The sequence below is a fragment of the Macaca nemestrina genome, chromosome 1 (assembly GCF_043159975.1).
Source record: "Macaca nemestrina isolate mMacNem1 chromosome 1, mMacNem.hap1, whole genome shotgun sequence".
NCBI classification, from domain to species: Eukaryota; Metazoa; Chordata; class Mammalia; order Primates; family Cercopithecidae; genus Macaca; species Macaca nemestrina.
In genome coordinates, this window is record NC_092125.1 from 24071575 (window position 1) to 24092350 (window position 20776).

The 20776-nt window shown below is 43.6% G+C and overlaps 1 protein-coding gene across 3 annotated transcripts in view; it reads right to left on the bottom strand.

Annotated features, from left to right (window-relative positions):
* Window positions 1–697: 697 nt before the first annotated feature.
* Window positions 698–20776, bottom strand: part of LOC105492970 (family with sequence similarity 78 member B) — a 101730-nt gene continuing 81651 nt past the window's right edge. For 2 of the 3 annotated variants that reach the window (XM_011760361.3, XM_071074937.1), the window contains one exon: window positions 13326–14070. In XM_011760361.3, coding sequence (XP_011758663.1) covers window positions 13548–14070 — 523 coding nt within the window. In that variant the 3' untranslated portion in view covers window positions 13326–13547. Of the gene's footprint in view, window positions 3905–13325; window positions 14071–20776 lie in introns of those variants that run through there. The other variant, XM_024796356.2, reaches the window with a different exon arrangement.

Sequence of the window (20776 nt, forward strand, 5' to 3'; positions counted from 1 at the left end):
GTAGTAGGAAAGAGATGGATGGGCAAACTTTATCCTCTGGTTCTAGAATGTTCTTTCTCCCAATTTCATAGCACTGAATCATAGATGAAAAGAGTGCTATGTTCCAATATCTGTATCCCCCACAAATTTGTAATTTGAAATCCTAACCTCCGTGGTGATAGTATTGCGGGGGGGCTTTTGGGAGGTGATGAGGTCATGAGGACAGAGCTCTTGTAAGAGAGGCACAAGGAAGCTCATTTGTCCTTTGTACCATGTGAGGGCACAGCTGGAAGGTGCCAAGTATGAACCAGAAAGCAGGGCTTCACCAGTCATCGAATCTGCCAGAGTCTTGATCATGGACTTCCCAGCTTCCAGAACAGTGAGAAATACCTTTCTGTTGTTTATAGGCCACCCAACTTACGATATTTGGTTATAGCAGCCCCAAAAGACTAAGCCCAAAGCGTGTCATTAGGGAGAAAGGCGAGGATCCTTTTCTTTCCCTTACAGTTGTCCATGCTTTTCCTCATCTTAGAATTGTCTTTTGGACCAAATTTAGTGGCAGAATTGTGCCTTAGCCTGCCAGAGCTTTCCTAGCTGGGCAGGATTCCTGCATCTGCCCTCTGTATGTTCCAGAGCTTTCTTGTTCCTGGGGCCATCCCCAGGTTTTGTAGAAAACCAGGCACTGCATCTTTGAGGACCAAATTAAAGAGAAAACATATTTTGTTGTTGTTGTTGAATACACACTGTATTTAACTTTTTTTTAATCCCAGAGAAGTGAAATGCAACATCTGTTTGAGTTTATGTAACATCTGAAGACCGACAACTCAGAATTTCCTAATTAAAGTCATTTTTAAGGCACTCTGCAGAGCCAGCTTTCATCTCTTCCTTCGCTGGGTTTTTCTCCAAACTGTAGCAGAATACCTGGTTTCTCTTTCTTCAAAGTGATACACACATGCTCATGCCTTAACCTGCTCTTCTGTCCTCTAGGACAACGAAACACAGCACAGTTCCAAGGAGGAAACGGTAAAGGAAGGAAATACATAGTGTAGGGGAGCAGGGTAAGGAGAGAGCAGGGAGGACACGTAGAAGTAAATTAACTGATACAGTCGGTCGTAGCTGAAAAGAGAAAGAGCAGAAGGGAAATTGAACAGGGTGGGGTGGGCCAGATGGCTGGCAGCCGGTGAAAAAATAGGCTACGTTTCCCAGTGAGATCTAAATTAATTTAGCTAGTTCCCTGTTTTTTTTTTTTTTTTTTTTTTTTTTTCATTTTTAAAGATAGGGCCAATGCAAGGAAGGTATCTCAAAATTATGGAGGGTATAACGTAGATAGTGTGCTTGCTTGTGCTCATGCACTTACGAAGGGCTGCACTTACAGACAGGTATGACTTGGGGGCTCTAAAATGCCCTCCTGATATAAAAGAATCTCCCTTACTGGCCCACTTCTGTGCCTGAAATTCCCACCATTACAGCCACTCTTTCTGATTAAGGCATTATCTGTAGCCCCTAATAAAACATAAATGTCACCTGGGAAGGGTAACACTCGACTCTTTAGCACCCACTGACTGAACTGTCACCTATCAGAGAGTAGGACCCTGAGAGATGGGACAGAGGGCAGGGACATTTGGACTGATGGGGAAAGGCGGCTTGGTGGTATGGGATGCTGGAGAGGGAATGGCTGGGCAGCTGAGGGGAGCGTGTGAAACCATGCTTGCCCCAGGAAATTACTTAGGTGGAGGAGATGGGATGGCGAAATGAACTTACCCACATCACAGGTTTCCCTAGGCTTTCTGTGTGTGTGTAGTGTGTCTAACAGTTTGTATATATTACACATTCTGTGTATATACCTGAAATGGAATTCACTGGGGCCCGTCATGAACATAGTACAGTGAAACTCCATCAAGTGAAAGACAACGGAAGCCCTCAATTGTTTTCATGTAAAATGTAATCACATGTAAAGTGAAGTCTGGCATCTCTATATATCTAGATGGTTTATATGCAGATAGTGTGTGCACACGTACGTGTATACACACACACACACATTTACTCATACTCAGCAGTGGAGATCTTGTAGATGTGAAGGATGAGATGCCTCTTCTCAGCCATCTAGGACTTGAATGCACAGTGGCTGCTGCGTTGTGCGTCCAAATCCTAGACAGCTGAGAAGGTTGGTTGCTGGAAAATGGACTTGCTGGGGGAGCACTGTGACCCCTTTCTCTGTTAACAGTAGACCCTCATTCAACTCAGTTGGCTCTGCAGAAATGGCCAAGGCTTGGGTTTTAAGACTTACATGGGCCACACCACCAAGATTGGGGCTTGGAGACAGAAATGTCGCCAAAGTGCCCTTTAAACTTTTGGAGTTTGGGAACCTGGAGAAGGTGCCGGTGAACAAAGAATCTTGCAGGGGATAGGTTTCTGCTCCTAGAAAAGCTGGAAACTGTTTGGGAGCAGCCCCCAGGCTAGATGCAGGAACCAGCCTCAGAGTACCACTCATGGGACCTGCCCCTCTCCAGGGATCTGCTATCGTTGGCTGTGCTGATGGGGGGAAGGTTCAGTGAGGAGAAGGGGCTGGAGGAACGGGAATAGGACTCCAGAAAAAGCCTGGGAAGTAAAGAAGAAAGAGTCTGGGTGGGGAGGGGCAAGGGAGAGGTGATACTAGAACTTTCCAACCCTATTTTCACATTAGAGTCATCTGGGTAACTTACAAAACTCCAATGCCCAGGATCTACCCTTCCATGCTGTAATTGGTTTGGGCAAGGGACCAGGCCTGAATATTTTTTAAGCCTTTAGATGATGCTAATGTGCATCTGATGTTAGAATACTACATCAAAGCAGAATGAGAAGTTTTGTTCTGCACTGTTAGGCTGAAGGTGGCTGGTCAATCCCCACCCGAGTAAAGGAGAATGAGAGGATTGGTGCAAGGTGGTTGGGGTGGAGGCCGGATTCTGAGAGCTGTCTGGACAGTCAAGCCTCTGCTGATTTGTGTGACTTTACAGCCTTGTTAGCTGGTGATTTCTAATCCCATGTCTGGTTGAAAACGTGGCTGAGGTGGAGGTGTTTGGGCGTAGGGAGAAAAATTTCCCTCTCTATTCTGAAGCTTCAAAGAGAAATAATTCACTGTGCTCTATGGGCCCAGGAAGACAAATTCTGGGGCTGATGTTTAAAAAATGGAAATGGATTTTGTGTTGTATAATAAATATAAATAAATACATTAGTAAGCAAGCCAATAAATAAACCAATAAATAAACCAATGCACACCAGTTTTGCCCTCTTAAGGTGGTTTTCCCCTCACCCCACTGATCCTGGTGACTTACACTCTGCCCCTGGTCACCTGAAGGCACCTAGCCTGGCCGTGGAAGGGGGAACAAGATGACTGCCTTGGCCCTGGCTCTCCGAGGGTCAGAGAACTTAGAGAAACCTAGAGAGGTCACCCACATGGAGAGGGAGGAGGAAGGGAGATACAAATCCCCCGTTTCCCACCCAAAAGCAAAAGGAGGGAAGGCAGGGTTTGGGAACCAAGGCTGGGCCACGTTAGGTATTTAAAGTCCCAGGCTGACCAGCTTTTCATCTCCGAGAGGCTTCGCTTTGAGGGTTGGTGAAAGGACTTGGGATCTGAATGAACCCCATCTTTCCACACACAAAAAGATACAGCAGGCACAACTCCCACTTCAACACAGCTCCCCATGGGCCAAGCAGGCAGCCCCGTCAGCCCAGGGCAAGTGCCGCATGGCTCGTGGAGGGTGGGTAGGAGGAACTGGTCATGGGATGGGAGGAAGGCGAGGAGGTAGGCAGGATGGTACACGTTTTAATGGGAAATCAGCTGTCCAGGGATTCAGCTTCTGGAGCCGCCAGCCATTGCTCACTTCCTCCTTCTCAGTCTCTGCCATGTGGTTGTGCTTGCTGGGCTTTCCTTGTCCTACTAGGAGACCTGTATGTGGACACGGAAACATGTAAATAAAGTGGGCGTTAAGACAGTGATCAAATTAATTCCCTAAAAGCAGATGGTCATGATCTGGGCTCCATTAATAGATTTCAAGGGGAGATGACCCTGAAATTTTATGCAACATTTTTGTTATTTATTTTCATATGCACTTCTCTATAAAGAGAATCTATAACTTTCATATGGTTATTTTAAAAAGATTAAAAATAAAATAATATTAAAGGATTACAGGTCATTTATATGTATAACCTGTTAGCAAGGCACTGCTAAGCAATCCACGGAAATGGGGAGGAAGTTGAGATCCCCCATGGCATTGTTTTTTAGCATCCAAAGCACAAAGGGACTTGCAAGAATCATTGAGTGACCAGAGCTGTAGCTTACCCAATATTCCTGTGCAAGGGGGTCACACCATGACTGAGCTAAACTTAGTTTTATTCCAGAGTCCAAATCACTGGTAAAGAGATAAGTAAGAGATAAAACTTACTTCTTGAATATGCAACATTAGAGAAAACTGAAGTTATTCAGTTATTCAACCCGAAGTTGTCATGTAATAGTTGTGGTCATAACAAAGTGGGTGAACTAAAGTTTTAAAATTAGAAAAAAGCAGTCTTGAATATATGAAGAGAGTTGCTCTAGCGTAAAGCCAAGCATCAGGCATCCTTCTCTTTTTTTTCTTGATCATTCTTCTGTTTGGTATCTTTGAATTTTTGACATGCTCGGTTTGCTTACAGGGATGTACTGCTATAATGAGACAATTTTTTATGATTATAAATTAATTAACATGTTGCCTTTTCAGATTGTATGCATGGTTTCAATTTTAGAAAAAAACCAAATTTCAAATTCTTACATAGATGGTTAAAAAAAACTTGTTCCAATTGTTTGAAGTCAGTAGACAACGCCATTGCATATATAATTGGGGACTTAACAGCCTAGAAGACAATGCCATTACATGTATAATTGGGGACTTAACAGCCTAGAAGCCATTCTAGAAAGTGTTCCTCTGTATTCCCTGTGCTGTGGAACAGCTGCCATGCTCTTTGGTGCCACTTCCCCTTCCTGCAATGAGATTGGTTAGAATTGGTCAGAGGCACTGACTGTGCTAGGCTTTGACAGCTCTCAATACCTTGTGTGACACAGAATGACAGACACAACAGGAACAGAGGGGAATGAGTAGGGCACAATGTGGCTGCACGTGTGCAGAGGCCTTGAGACACCCTGAGTCTGCCTATTTCTCCTGAACCATACTGGAGAGATGCCTGTGTGCCAGTCACATCACCACAATGACTGCTTTATGTCATCATTATTTCACTATATTATTTCGGTTATACTTATTATACAATAAGGGTGTCTCTGGGTTAGGATAATTTTTCTGCAGAAAATATTTTAAATGCATGTTTGGATTCTATCAGTTTTCTCTAAGGCAAGGCACAGAGGCTCAGGGCTCTCTGTCAAATGTGCTCTCACAAGCCTAAAAACTTTGAGGGTGAATATGGCACTGAGATTGGCCTTCTTCCCATTTCACAGACGGAAAAGCGAAGATCCCAAAGATGGCCTGCATCAGACCACCATCAAGCCAAAATCAGGCCTCGGGGTCTCAGGTCTCCTGGTCCCTGACACCACCCTGTGCCAACGAACACTGTGTTTGATACAGAGAGCGGGCTTGGAGAGATCTAATTCTACTGAAGAGAAAAAGACAGGATCAGGTCAAGCTGCAGAAGCTTTGGAATCCAACTGAGTTTAAAGCTGCTTATTCTTTCACAATAAATGCCCTATTTCCCTTCTGATGAACGTGCCTGAAGAAGGCGTTTTCCTTTGTTTGATTTTGTGAGTGGCTCCTGGGAACAGATGCTTTCTTGCTATTTCAGAAGACTTAGGAAATTTTTTAGGTGAGACAGATGAGTCTTTAGTTCCCTGATGCGTGTGCGTGTGCCTTCTCAAAGAGGTGGGTGGGGCAGCCTCTCAGTCCCTGCTCATCTGATATGCATGTGCAGAGTCTTTCTTTCTTTCCTAATTAATTAGAAGTAATAGCTTTCCATAGTTTCTGGTACGTGAGGGAGTGAAGTGGGAAATAATTTAATTGGCTGTCTTGCTTTCAAAGCCCAGTTTAATGAAATAGTTCTCAGCCTGAAGTGCATGTATTATCTTTCCTGTTATTTTTCCAATTAACATTTCATTGGATCACGTCTGTGTGGAATATTCTAATTGGTTTGAAGGGTGGGGTGAAGGGACAAGAGCAGATGGAGAGATAACCACCTGTTTCTTTCATCCCCAGTGTCTGTGCACGTACTGACGTGGCTGTAGGTTTTTCCCAGGGCCTTTCCTTGGAAGAGCTCTAAGTGCTCGACAGAAGTCCTGCCCTGTCAACCTCACCCATCCTCATGGAGCCCCTGGGCCAGGAAGGCAACATCTCCTCACAGGCACACTGGCTGATGCACTGGATAGAGAGAACTAAGCAGGCATTTCTGTAGGTTCTGGGCTCCCCTCTGATGGGTGAGCCCAAGGGGGAAAATAAGTGGCTCCCAAAGCTTCCTGTTGGCATTGTCTCCCTGAGGACAGGACTCTGTTTAGCCTGACACATAGGAGACACTCACTACAGACTTGTTGACAGAACAAGTATTCAGAGGGATCCCACAACATCCTTCCTGCTCGATCTTCTTGTGAAGAGAGCAGTGAGTTGGAGGTGGGCATGAAGCAGGGCTGGGACTGGGGGAGGTAAGCCAGGTGCCTAGGGTAAACACTGAATGAGGCTTGCTTGCACAGGGGCAGGTGAGTGCAGGATCCAGTATTTAGGAAGGGTCTTACTCTCAGGCCTGGGCACGGCCTGAGAGTGCCTTCTTAAATACAGGATCTTATGAGACCAGCCTGGGCAATATAGCAAGACTCCAGCTCTGTGAAAAAATAATAATAAAATAAAAATATCCTGGATCCTAGTGCCTGCTTGGCTCACCCAGTCCCAGGACTGGCATGAAGCAAACAATCTCTCCTCCTTTATATTTCCTCTCTGTTCCTAGTAATACTGGCCCTCAGCCAGCCTGAGAATAGCCCTAGGCTCAGCGATCTCACTATCCAAATACTTCATGGCACTGGCTGTATTTCTCACAGTCCCCAGTGAGGTCCGTGTGGCACTGGGTTGTGCTCTGTGTCTCTGGCCTCTCCCATCATTGCTGTAATTCTAATGTTTTCCCTTCTCCCGGGCATTTCTGACCCAGCACTCAGCTGTTTTGAAGATCAACCTGTTTTCTGGGTTAGCCAAGGACAAATGTGGGCCTGGAGGCAGAGGAGGGGCTCCTATGCTTGGCCACATGGCCTGCTGCCCAGAGGCCTGGCTTCACATTTGTCCTGGGAAGAAGAGTTGGTTAGGTTCTCTTGGGGGCCATTCCTAGGCCCAGCTGGGAGAGGCACAGTTTGGGGTATTAGGACAGGGAGCCCTTGGGAAGCAGCCCTGAGGCAGTGTGGCTGGTCCATGTGGGGCCATGGGGAATGGGGCTGCCTTGGGCAGGTGCAGAGAGAGAGAGGTCATCATCATATATGCCTCCAGTGTGGTGAGACAGCCTGGGGGCTATAGGATACAAAGAAGTATTTCTTCATTTTATTTGCACCCACATGGCCAAATGTGAAATAACACCGTTAAACTGTGGGGGCCCAGCCAAGATCTGGGACATCAAAAACTGTGTAGAGACCCAGATAAAACTTTGAATATATACATATATTTTCCTCTATCTCTTGTCTGAGCCCATAACCGGAAGAATGCAGCTGTTCCTGGCTGGCTTCTCTAGGTTTAAACTATGCAAATTGGGCTGGGATTTCAAGTCTGGCCTAGATTTGACATTCCAGCCTCCTTTCCTTTCCAAAAGGCCTCTTGGAGTTCCAGCTACACATTCTTTCTAGAGCTGCTTCCCGGAGTGCTATGCAAAAATCTTTCTTTCCTTGACCACCAGGGTTCAGGCCTCCCTGAACAAGCAAGGTGGCTGGGGGAAATGGGGCCCACTCTCCGCAGGGTCCAGGCCTCACTTGGCAGGAAGAGCGGGTTCTCCTGAGATGGTTTTGGGCTTCCAAGTAGATGAGGCCAGAGGGCCTGCCATCAGTTTCAGGCCCTGTGATTCTACTCAAGTCTTAGTATCTTACATGAGGCAGCACATCAGGCAATTTGGAGTATTTTCAGACATTCTCCCACTTTGTCTTTCTGATTGTGATGTTGGGTGGGCTGTATTAATATCTCAGTTAACAGAGAAGGAAGCCAAGGCTCAGAAAAGTTAAATGATTTGTTCAAGTTCAGCTACCAGCAGGACCTCCAAGATCTCAAGTCATGCTGATGTCCCAGGTTCTGGCCTCCTACCTCAGAGCACCTCAGAGCACCCAAGTAGGCCTCCCTTCTAATGTGGGATAGGAGAGAAACCACTTGAAGGCACAGCCTGGGCCACCTGAACCCTGACTCCTCAGTAGAGCTTATTCTGTCTGGTTAAATTACAAGAGATCAATTAGGGAACTCTTTCCTAGTCAGCCCTGCCTGAGGAACAGTAGTGGCTGGACAAGCGGAGGAGGGTGCCTGCATTTAACCAGGGAGAGAATGTTCTGTGAGAATGGAGTAAAGGTCTGGGGTAAAAATATCTGTGTGTAGAGGGCTCAAGTTCTTAGGGTACCACTAAATTAGTGTCACCTTGGACAAGTCACTTGAGCTTTATGCTTCAAATTTTTCATTATAAAGTGGTGACATAATGCCAAAATATTACAGGATTGTTGAGGATAAAATGGCAAAATATTTGTGCTGTACTATGTAAACTGTAACATACTAATCAGATGGGAGTGTTGTTACTATTAATAACAATGACAGATCAGGCCAATACTGACTTTCCATCTAGAACAGAGATGCCTTTCATTCTACACAAAGGAATGAAAAACTCTTTATAAAAAACCATAAAGCACTTATACATAAAGGGAATTTTAGGACCCTAAGGTTGGTGATGGGCTCTGTCATGGGCAGGTGCACCGCTGACCTGGGTGGGGGATGGGGATGACGCTCCATCTCCCCAGATGCCTTCCTGTGAAAGTGTTTGGAATGACCAAATAACCTTGACTGTCCTCTGGCCACTGAACTGGCAACTCTTCTGATGGTCTTCCATAGGCAGATGTCCTACCAGGGAAACTGGAACCAGATGTACTCAAGATCTCAAAAGAAATTAATGGCAGTAAGACTCTGGGGTAAAAATATCTGTGTGCACAGAGCTTGCTCACTCAGCTCCCTTTCTATCTAAAGATCATTTAGGCTTAATTATAGAGTTCAGGCATTCATTGGGTTTTTGATTAATTTTCTTTTCAGTTTGAAGAGTATGTGAGTGTGGTGGGTGTGTGTGTGTGTTTACATCTTTCCTTGCAACTCAGTTGGGAGCTGGCTCTTGCAATGTTTAATTGTGCCCTCAGTTCTAACAAGCATGTTCAATGTGCCAACCAGGGCTTGGAAAGCCATTGTTTCCACTGCTCACACCCCAAAGGCTGCTCCTGCCATGTTGAGGGACGGCGGGTGGCAGGGCCTTGTTCAGCTGGGACCTAGTTGCAGGATGCATGCTTTCCTTCCCCTTTTTGGCCTTGTGGTGCTTAAGGGATTCTGAGACCAGGAGAGCAGATTTCCTACTCCAATTACCAGTACTCTGCTAAGAGCTGCTGAGTGACAGCTAGCTCACCCACACTGCAGCCCCTGTCAGGCATTATTTTCTGGGATAACCTCCCAAAGGGTTTCTTTACATAAGAAAGCAGTGTTTGTTCTCATATGTTTAGCATATCCATTTAATAGATTGGGAGAGACTACATGACTGTATAGATGAAAGTGACCAGCTTTCTCCTTTCCTTCCTTTTCTTTTGTGCCCTCTAGGCAGGGATGAACAGGAGAAGCAGAAAAGGATAATGGAAGGGCATGGAAGTTGGAGCCAAAAGGCCCCATTTGAATCCTGGCTCCTGACATTTTGTTTGTGTACTCATGGATATGTCACTTAACCTCTTTGGTCTCAATTTATTATCTGAAAATGGGGATAATAATACTCCTTAAGAGTATCACACTCATAAGACTGGGGATGAGAAAATGCATGTGGAAGACTTCTGTAAAAACACTCTATAAATCATAGTTCTTTTATTTTACTGATCAGAATTGCTGCTTAGCACATGATTCTGACCTACGAGATGTCATTCCAGCACCAGGAGAGAGGGAGTTGCACAAAGGTCCATGGAATGGGAGGTGGGTAGGGGACTAGCCTCCAACTTTCTCATGTGCCCCCATCTCATGTGAGATGAGATTCAGGAGATGTGCTTGGCTCTTCTTCTGGCTAGGTATGTGGGCTACAGCAATGACCGAGGAATGTCAAGTGCATGCAGTCAAGGGCCCAGATTAAGGGTTCAACCTCAAAACAGCCGTCACAGATAAAGGGAATCTGCAACATTCAAATTTTCTTTTACATAATAGTAACAGGGATTTTCTCTTGTTCTTTAAAGGATGGATCCAATTGTCTCTAGTTTTTAGACTCATTGATTTGTGGGTGAATGGATTAGGGATGATGATAATGTTTTGGTTGCAGACAAGAGGCTGTGGGTCCTTGCTAAGTGTGACCATGTTGTCAGATGAAATTTGGGAGATGGGGCCTTCTTTTGGCTCTTCAGCTGGCTAGGTATACGATTCTGAATAGATGACCTAATTTAATGAGGCCTCAATTTCCTTCGAGATCATGGACTAAAAGATCTCAAAGGACTTGATTAAGAAAACTTAAGACCTGATGAAATGCTTTTTCCTATGGAATTCAAAACTCTTTTGCCACCAAGAAGCCATGTGTTGTGTGTGTCTAAGTCCTGAGACCACCCAACTAAAACTTAAGGCACTAAATGAGCCCCTTTAAACTGATGGCATCTGGCGTCAGGCCCAGGCACTTTGAGGGGAAGGAGGACTGGATGGGAGGGCAGAGGTGACCTCAACAGAGATTTCAAGGTTAATTCTCTCTTGTATGACAGACTTTCATTTGGCAATATCCTGACTAAGCTGAAAGATAATGACCTACAAATCACAGGAAGAAAAGGGGTCATTTCCTTGTAAAACAACAGTAACTTGAAAATAATTGGCCACAGGGCAATAGAGCGTTCTGCCAGGCTGACTTCAGAGCTGAGAGACACAACTGTAGAGTTCACAATGGTATCAATAACAATAATCACAATGTATATGATGCTTTTAACTTTCATAAGCACTTTCCCATTTTTTTTTTCATTTTGTCATTACACAATTTCCCAGAAAACTGCTGTGGGGTTCATTTAAAACTCTGAAAAAGTGTGATTTTTCACGGGAAACAAGTCTAGCTAAACATGCTACACCTTGCTTTAGAAATACAGATATGCTTCTGAAAAAGTTATTTGTAAATATAGTTGTGTAAGTCATATAGTATTTTAATGCACTAGGGGAATTTGAAAACATAACTCTTCCATAGCATTTTGTAATGTAAATTCTCATTAATCTGTTGTTACAACTTTGGAGTTTAAAATATCAGGTTTTCGTCAAGTTGGGCCACACGGATTAGATTCTAGGATCAGTATCCACTCCCCAGAATCCCACAGGGGTAGAGTCTAATTCAGTCTGGGGGAGAGATTGCGGCCTGTGATGTCAGCATGGAAAATAAGCTGCTTTGTGTTTTAGCCATGGAGCTCTTGGGGGCTGCCTTTCCCAATAAAACAAGGAAACATGGGAAGGGACAGAGAATTTCAAATGTAACAGCTGAATTATTTCTAAATGAATGTCTCCAGGTCCTCTGCGAGCCACTGATGTATTATTAACGTGCTGTTATAAATAACTTGCCATCAATAACTAATCTATAACAGAATAGTTGATGGCTGGGGTGTGAGGTTAACACTACATAATTTGGAGCAGATCTGTTAGCACTCTTACGTAAATAAGTACCATCCCCTGGGACTAGAATCTGAAATAAATTACACTAAATTGAATTTTTAATAAAAGTAATAAACCCTCCTGCTTTTTATTCTCTATCCACAAACTCTAGTAGAAGACAGCTCTTTGGAGCCAATCACGAGATTGTAAAACTGCCTTGAACTTCAACTTTCTCCCTCTGAAATTAAGTTAGCAGTGTCTACTTATTAAATCTACAATGACAATGTGAAAATTTTATAATTAGTTTGCATGGAGGGGGTGGTGAACAAGCAAATATATATACAACCATATATATGGTTGAATTACTGAGAATAAAGGGAAAAGTTCTTTTTTTGGAGTGGGGGAGGGGAGGAAGGGTGATTCAAGCTAGAACTGCAAAAATCCTCACAGCAAAGACTGGAAACCCTCAAAAACAAGTTTTATATTGGCCTGATTAAAGTAAACCTGGCCTCTCATCTTTACTGGTTAAATCTTAGCAATACAGGCTTACTTAATATGAGTAGCTTAGATTTTCTTTAAAGGGCTCTAAAGTTAAGCCTTAAGAAATAGTTTCTCACAAATGCTCAAGTTTGAGCTTCTGTGAAACAGAGCTAAAATAAATATATATATAAACATACAGTGTATGTACATACAAAGGCTACAGGTAGATATGTAGGCACTGGTGGCAAATATGCTAGTAATTATGCTATATGCATCCTTCATGTGTGCATGTGTGCATGTGTCTGTGCATACATGTGTCCATTCTATGTGTTCAGATCATTCAAAAACTCAAAAGAAATAGAATGAAAATACTGTTCTTATTTGCTGAAATGTTCTTGAAATCTTACATGGATTCATGGCTTATAATTTTTTAAATATAAATTTAGGGCTAATCATGGGAACAGAATAAGCAGCTGTAAACAACATCACAGTTAGGATTTCACTAAAACATGGACAGAGCCCCAAATATCCTAACTACTGCAGAATACAGGAATTACAAAGCCAAATACTGTGATTAAAAATACTCCGAATAAGCAATGTTTTTGGAAAGAGGTGGGTAGATGGAACTAATGAAGTGTTTCCGTTAGTTCACATCAGCACCTTGGACAGTTCCAAGGAGGCTTTCTCCCTCAGAAAGGAGCAAATATCAATATTTGTCTAGTTTTCTAAGTGTTCATTCATTCCAGTGTGTGTCGATCTGATGATCAAGTAATAAATGCAGAGGTATTAATGTGTAATAAAACCTTATTCTTCCTCTCCCCATCACCCATTCTTTCACCACCCTTTTCCCCAGCACCCTCCAGTCAGACTGCAGGAGTCTGCCTTATGACCACCTGGTGTGGATGTTTTCACTCCTACTTCTTATTGGTTGGGAAGCAGCATTTGCCACAGGCACTGTTTAATTTTGTTTCCATCCCCTGCATCTCACAGGAAAGAAATGGTCAATAGTTCAGATAAAAGAATCATCCTGGTCAGCTCCAAAATATGGCTACTTGCATGGTAATCACAGCAAGTCTGTCAAATCAGTGATTTTTTTATTCCTAAGAGGAAGGGATTTTTCCTAAGGATTATGGTTCTACCACCCAAGGAGCAGCCCTACTCTTCAAAAGTGGCTGCAAAGGCTGGCAAACCAAGAGGTCTGCTTTGGCTCAGAAACTCAGTTTGGCTCCTGCCACCCCTGGCACCCTCACTGCATGTCTCAGAGGCATGTGATCCACACACAATCAGGCCAGTCTGCTTCTACTTAGGAGGGATCACAACCAGAGGTGGCCCCCGCTTGGGCCTCCACATGAGGACCTGGGCATCATTGGCATTGGGTTTCACTAGTGCGTTAGGGGGGATGGGTTCCATCCGGCTCAGGATCCGGGGCTGCTCCTGCTGAGTCCTGCCCACCAGCCGGGCCCGCTGCCCCAAGAGCTGAAGAGGGTCCACCTCAATGTCCACCCTCATCCTCCACTTGATGGTCTGCAGAATGATCTTCTCCTTTGTGGTAGTGTTCATGGCCACCAGCCAGGTCGTGAAACTTTGGTCTCTCTTGATTCTTGTGAGCAGGGGCACATTGCTGTCGCTCACAGGCACTGCCCATGTCACACTGGGGTAGAAGTTGTCATTCATGCTGACGGAGAACCTGGAGATCTTGTTGGTGGGGCCAACCAGGGTCACAGTTTCTGTGGTGTTCCCGTACCAAGGGTAGCTCACCCCATCTGAGTCACTGATGGCTTTTACTCTCCCTTCCCTCAAGTCAGGCAGTTCCCAGCTTGACCTGGCAAAGCAGAAGACATGCACAAGAAAAGAAGAGGCTGAATGAATTTTTCAAAAGCTGGAGAGGTGCTCACTGCTTACTAACATAGTCAACTTGGGCAAAATGAGAAGTTCACAGGGGAATTCAGGTCAAAAAGTTCTATGCTGTGCTGTTTCAGGATTAAACGAGAACAAACCAAAATAAAAATAACAAAGCCATGCCAAAACAAGTTAAACACAACCATGGCTGACCCAGTTGAGAACAGGAAGCTCAAAGAGGCAGTTGTGAGACCACAGAGAGACATCAACTAGTTAAATGATAGTAGTCAGCAATTTAGAGGAATTCCATTACAAGAACCACTTTCTTGGAAATATGAGTGTAAGATTTGTTTTTTGGGAAGAAACAATGGTTGAAATTCGATGTACTTGGAAGGCAGTATCTGGTGGAAAGAAGGGCAAAAGGAAGCAAAATTAAAGGTTATATTAATTTCTTACGAAATCACAGTAATAGAATTTCTACTCAACAAAGAGGGTTGTTTAAATCCTAGGCATCAACCAATTCATCACTTAGGCACAGAAAATCATAACATGAGGAAATAATGGTCATCTTCTGGAAAACCACCTGAAAGTGAAAGTTGTTCTACAGGTTGGCATAAACTCTAATGCACTGCCCTCCCATTGCCTTCCAGTTCAGCCTAGAAGCCTCATAGTTTAGTTTGGCAAACTTGCCATTTAGCACCTACCTACTCCTGGCTGCCTCTGACCTTGTACAGAAGGAGGAACCAGTGTCTCTGCCCACTGCTGTAGACTGTTGCTAATAATAATTGCTGATGTTGAGTGTTACTCTATTCCGACCATTGTGCTAAGTACATCATCTCAGTTAATATTCAAAATACTCCACAAGATAAATAAATTTTTATTTCCATTTAACACATGACGGGAGGGAGGCTTAAAGATGTTAAGGTACATGAAAAAGGTCCTACAGAGGGCAAGAGGTGAAGCTGGGAGTTGCCTGACTTCAAAGTCCATGATTTTGACCACTAAATCATACTGCCTCCCAAAGTGCCCTTACACAGTGCTGGAGAGAGCAGAGCAGAGAGGACTCAGGCTGTCCAATGAGTTAGCAGCTCCAGGACCAGTCACGGAGAACTGGACTGGACCCCAATAAGGGCAGAAGTCTAGTCAGCAGAGTCTGATTATGCATTCTTCATATTTTCACTCCGGGGACCAGGGAAGGTGCTTGGTAATAATGCACTAGAATTTAATAATTAAAGAAATGTGACTGCTTTATTCATCAGCTAAGAAGTAGTCATCTTGTCTGATATAAAGTTCTTCCTCCTATGAAGTGACAGAAGATCCTGCAGGGTTTTATACAAGTGGTCTAAAAGGGAGTTGCATTGTCAAGCTGGTGCTGATTAACATCTCAGCATTCTTTACTGTCACATGGGGACACGGAGACACTAACTACTGCCTCCTACTGACCCCTCATAGTACCTCCTAGGCCAGTCAGCCCCAGCCTGAAGTGAAGGGAGGGCTTGGCTGCCTGGGGAGGAGGTAAGCCCACAGCTGCAAGAGCCTTTTCTCTTGTCATGCCCTTGGTAACTGCTGGGAATAATTGCAGTGTATCATGGTTGGCAAACACTAAGTAAGGAACTGACCTGATGCAGAAAGTCAGAGAGAGCTCATTTTGCTACATATGCTTTTGAAGCTGGGGGTAGGAGCGCCCAGGTAATTCTATGCCATTTCTTACTGTACAAAAGGGAGTACATGTTATTTGAGTGGGTCAGAAGTTGGGTAGAGACCCAATCTGCTCATTGGGTTCATGAAATAACCATACTGGAGTTGGTTTCATGCCCCCATGCAAAGGGCTAAGACAATTCTTCAGTCACAATACATCTATTTTCTGTGTTGCCTAAATCTTGTTTTTCATTTTGGTTGTAACCAGTCCCTGCTGGCCTTTGATTTCCTCCTTAGAATTGGAGGGCAAGCATTCCCAGCAGTGGCAGACTGTTCTTGCCCTCCCACCCTACACACTGGGTTTACTGTGGCATATTGCCTGGGGAATTTGGTTTTGAGTGGATGAACTTTTGATATTGTTACAACACAGTCCTTTTCAGGACTGGCTATCTTGCTAGTAGATTCAGTGACTTTATCTATAGAGTCTTTATAGTTCTCATATTTTTGCCTCCTGTCTTCCTGCCCAGAGCTGTGTGAACAGAGACTTGGGCCCAGGGTCTGCAAGTCAGTCTTGTAAGACAAATCATAAAACTTAGTTTGGTCCCAGGTTTTTTGGGGGAAAAACAAAACAAACAAACAGAGATAATACAATAAAGACACACTCTTGTGGCTCTCTCAGGAGGGAAGGAAAAGACCTTTTTCTTGGAGGAGTTTCTGGAACAGAGAAATATAAACAGACTTCTTAATCATCACATCAGAACAAACACATCTGGCCACATGTAGTCATTGGAGAATAGTGACATTGGAGGCTACACTTTAGTTTCAAACACACTGCTGTTACTTCTGCAACTGTGCTTTTGGGAATTCCTCAGGTCAGAGGCATGTTCTCCTCCATAGCCCTAGGGAATTAGGATTACATCATTAAGGGATGGTTTGATTTTGGAAACAGCCAAAATTCATTATGACTTAAGTCTAGTGAATAGGGAGCTGCTTTAGATTTGAAAAATACCAAATTTTTCCTTTATGAAAAATAGATACTAATGTACACCCCAAGGCAGTGACCTTCCCTTCTTCCCTCCCTTCCTTTCTCTCTCTCTCTTTTCTTCTTTTTTCCAAAAAGAGAGTTATGTCTATAAAATGCATGACTGGTTTATGTGGCTGATAAAATGTCTTTGGTCATGGTTTTTTGAGAAGTCTCTGAAAAGTTCCAAGAACAGTAGCACTATTTGAGTCACTCAATGACCATTTAAGGGGATTACTTTGAATGGAATGCCGGAGGCATTTCAAACTCCATATGGCTCAAACTGAACTCATCATTTCCACCATAAATCAAGCCGTCTTCCCCTGTCTGTGCTGCAGGGGGTGGCCCACTGCTCACCCAATCTTCCAGGTCAGAAGTAAGGGCCATCTTTGGCTCTTCCCACACCCTCCCCTAGGCTGCCACAGTGACTGTATCACTGCATCCTGTGAATTTTGTCCCATAGTGATGCTTGACTTTATCTCCTTTTCCCCATCCAACTCTTACTGCCTTCACTTAATCCAAGCCCTCAGCATCTCTTACCTGGTCTACTGTAATGGCGCATAACTTGTCTCTTTGCATCCAACTCTGGTCCCTCTCAAATCCATCTTTTAGGCTGCCCAAGTGTTCAAACATGCAAATCTGATCATGCTCTTTCTAAACATAAACTCCTTCCAAGGCTTTTCTATACGGACATCGCTGGCATCACCCACAGGGTAAAATTCAAGTTCCTTAACAGGACATACATGGCTCTCCATCATCTGGCCTCCCCATCCCCACACACCATGCGTCTCACTTCCACTGCTGTGCCCTGTGCCTATGCTGTTCCTCCTCCTATTCAATTTCCACTGTATCGAACTACTCATCCTCTGAGAATCACCACATGTATCACCTCCTCCATGAAGCCTTCTCTTCCGTGTACCCATAGATATATCTACATCTACAGGTGTCAGATTATATTATAAGGATTTATGTGTCTTTCCCATTAGATTATAGGTTTCTTGAGGCTTGGAATTAAGACTTATTTTTGAATAATTAGTGTCTTGCACATTGCTGGCACATAAAACAATATTTATTAAAAGAATAAATACTTTATTTGAATTATTTTCATGACTATATTCCTGGAGCTTGGTAGAACTTGTATGCAACAAAATGTTTTATTACAGTTTTATACTTTACATATTTACTCACCTTTAAAAAAATCTAACATCTACTATTCATTTAGAATCTATTTATTACAATAGTATCATGCCTTGCACTGAAAGTTGCTTATCCTTAAAAGGAGGAGGCACACTTAAATGAAGCTGAATGAATTAGTGAATATGAATGTATTTTAGTGACTACTCATGCCATCATATACCTACATATAAAAATGAGTGTCAGAGACGCCAAGTGATACAGCAATTCGGAGACATCGACAACCATGCAGGCTACAGCAGGGGAAAAGCTTTGTGAAGGAAATGGGATATGAACACTTTGGAATAGAGACAGGCATTCCAGGTGGGAGACTGCGTCATAGGCTAAAGTGTGATATCAAGCATGGATGTGGCGTGTCCAGGAAACAGAGAACACTGGGAAGAGTGAAGACACTGCTGGGGCGCAGGGTACTATCGGTTTGTGGAGCACCTTCAAAAATGGATTTAGGTACTTGGGCTGTATCCTAGAGGTGGTGAGACTTTTGCTCAGGAGAGTTAACTGCAAGGAAGAGTAATGAAAAAAGTAGGATTAGAGGGCTAAAGGGAGGGAACGAGGATGTTTAGGAGCTTCTGCAACACTGCACGTGATCTTTAGTGATGGCTTCATCTAGACTGGTGGCTGAGAAAATGGACAGGTGTCACATATAAGAAATATTACAAAGGTAGATTCTCCAAGGTTTGGTAACCAATTGCCTGTTAGAGACAAAAGAAGACAAAGAAAAACAATCACTCAGAAGAGGCAAGTATGGCTGACTGTGTGTGTGTGTGTGTGTGTGTGTGTAAATCATTCACAGAAGTAACAAGGTTGTGGTCTCACTGTCCCTGACATTTTACACCCATCCCTGAACCGATCACAATGGTATTTCAAGGTGTAGTACCTGACTCCTGCATTAGAGCATGAGGATGGTGAGGAAAGGGTCGTATTTGTCTTTGTATCCTTTGTCTGGAGGATGGTGTCTGGCACATGATGCATACTTACTAATCTTGTTTCTCTTTATATCTCATTATTTCTTTTTCATTGTCCTTTGCTGGTTCTGCCTCATCTTTCAACCTTTTAACATTGGAGGGCCCCAGGGCTTAGGCTTTGGTCTTCTCTTTTCTATCTATTTGCATTTCCTTGGTGATCTCATCTGGTCTCATGATTTTAAGTACCATCTGCACTGTGACAACTTCCAAATTTGTATCTCTAGGCTGGATTGCTCCCTTGAGCTCCAAATCCATATATTCACCTGCCCACTTGCCAAAAACTTTGGAGTCACTCTTGGCCACTCTCTCACATTCCACATGCTACCTATCAGCAAATCCTGTGGATGCGATCAAAATATATCTAGAATTCAACTCCTTCCCACTACCCCCATCACCATGACACCGGTCCAAGCTAGAGTTGTCTCTCTTAGATTACTGCAGTGGCCTTCTAACTGGTCTCCTTGCTAATTACTCAACTTTGCTTCCCTGGTCTATTGTCAACATGGCAGCCACAGTGATCTTGTTAAATATTTGTAAAATCGTGTCACTTTCCTGCTCAAAACATTTCCATGCCTCCTAAAGCACTCAGGAACAGTTCAGCTACTTAAAATGGCTTATGTGGCCCTATATGATCCAGTTCCCTATTTCCTCTCTGATTGTATCTCCTTTTCTCTCCCTCTTGCGCATTCTGGCCTCTGTGCTGTTCACTGAACGTGCCAAATAAACTCCCACCTGAGGGCCTTTGCACTTACTGTTCATTTCACCTGGAGCAATATTCCCTTGGATATCTGAAAGGCTCGCTCCCTTGCCTCCCTCATTCCTGGCTCCAATACCATGTTCTCACTGCAATCTTTCCTAACCACCATATTTAAAATTGCAACCTCCTGCCCCAGTGCTCCCCATCCCCCATCTCTGCTTTATTTTTTCTCCATAGTACCTTCTAATACACTATAACTCACTTATTTTGCTAACAGTCTGTCTCCCCTCATCCCACTCTCCAAATACTATCCCTAAGAAGGCAAGGATTTTATGTATTTTATTCACTGCTATATCTCCAGTACCTAGAACAGTGCTGGAAAAATAGAAGGAGTTCAAAATTATTTGTTGAATAAATATCAAATTGATCTGAAGTGAAAGATGAGTGGAGACCATGAATTTCAATTTGGACACTACTATCTTTGTGGAATTGACTAAATAGGCTGACACTGTGTCTGTGAGTTATTGCAAAGTTGGGTCCAGAGCTTAGAAGAAAGTCAGGGCTAGGGATGTAAATTTGGCAACCATCTGCATGGAGAGGATCAGGTGCTGGGTGAGCTCTTTGAGATGACAGACCTGTCACATGGCCAGAGACAAAGAAAAGTATAAAAAGCAAAGGAATAGCCAGCAAAAAAGGAGAATTAATTTCCAAAGTCAAGAATTTCAGGGAGTCAGCAGTGTCAAAAGTCACAGAAATTGAAGAGAAAAAGCCATTCAACTTGTTAATTCTCAAGACAGCAGTAAAGATATGCTGGTGGAAGTCATTCTGCAAGGGAATTAACAAGCACAAGAAAAAAAGGAGAAGTGGGCAACAAAGGGGAGAAGAGAGATGAAGTAGAGAGCTGGTCCAGCATCATGGCTGAAAGCAGCATTCTGGAGCCAGACTGCTTAGGCCTGTAAACCTAGTGCTACAGTTGTGTGAACTTTCCATACCAGTTTCCCCATCTAAGAAATAAGGAATAAAGATGATACTTACTTGATGTACTTGGTGTGAGAATTAAATAAGATAATGAATGGGAAGTACTTAGCACAGCTAAATACTTTCATGTGTAAAACAGGAAGAAAAATAACTCCAAGTCTCCCTACATCTCAGAACTATTACAGAAATCAAATGA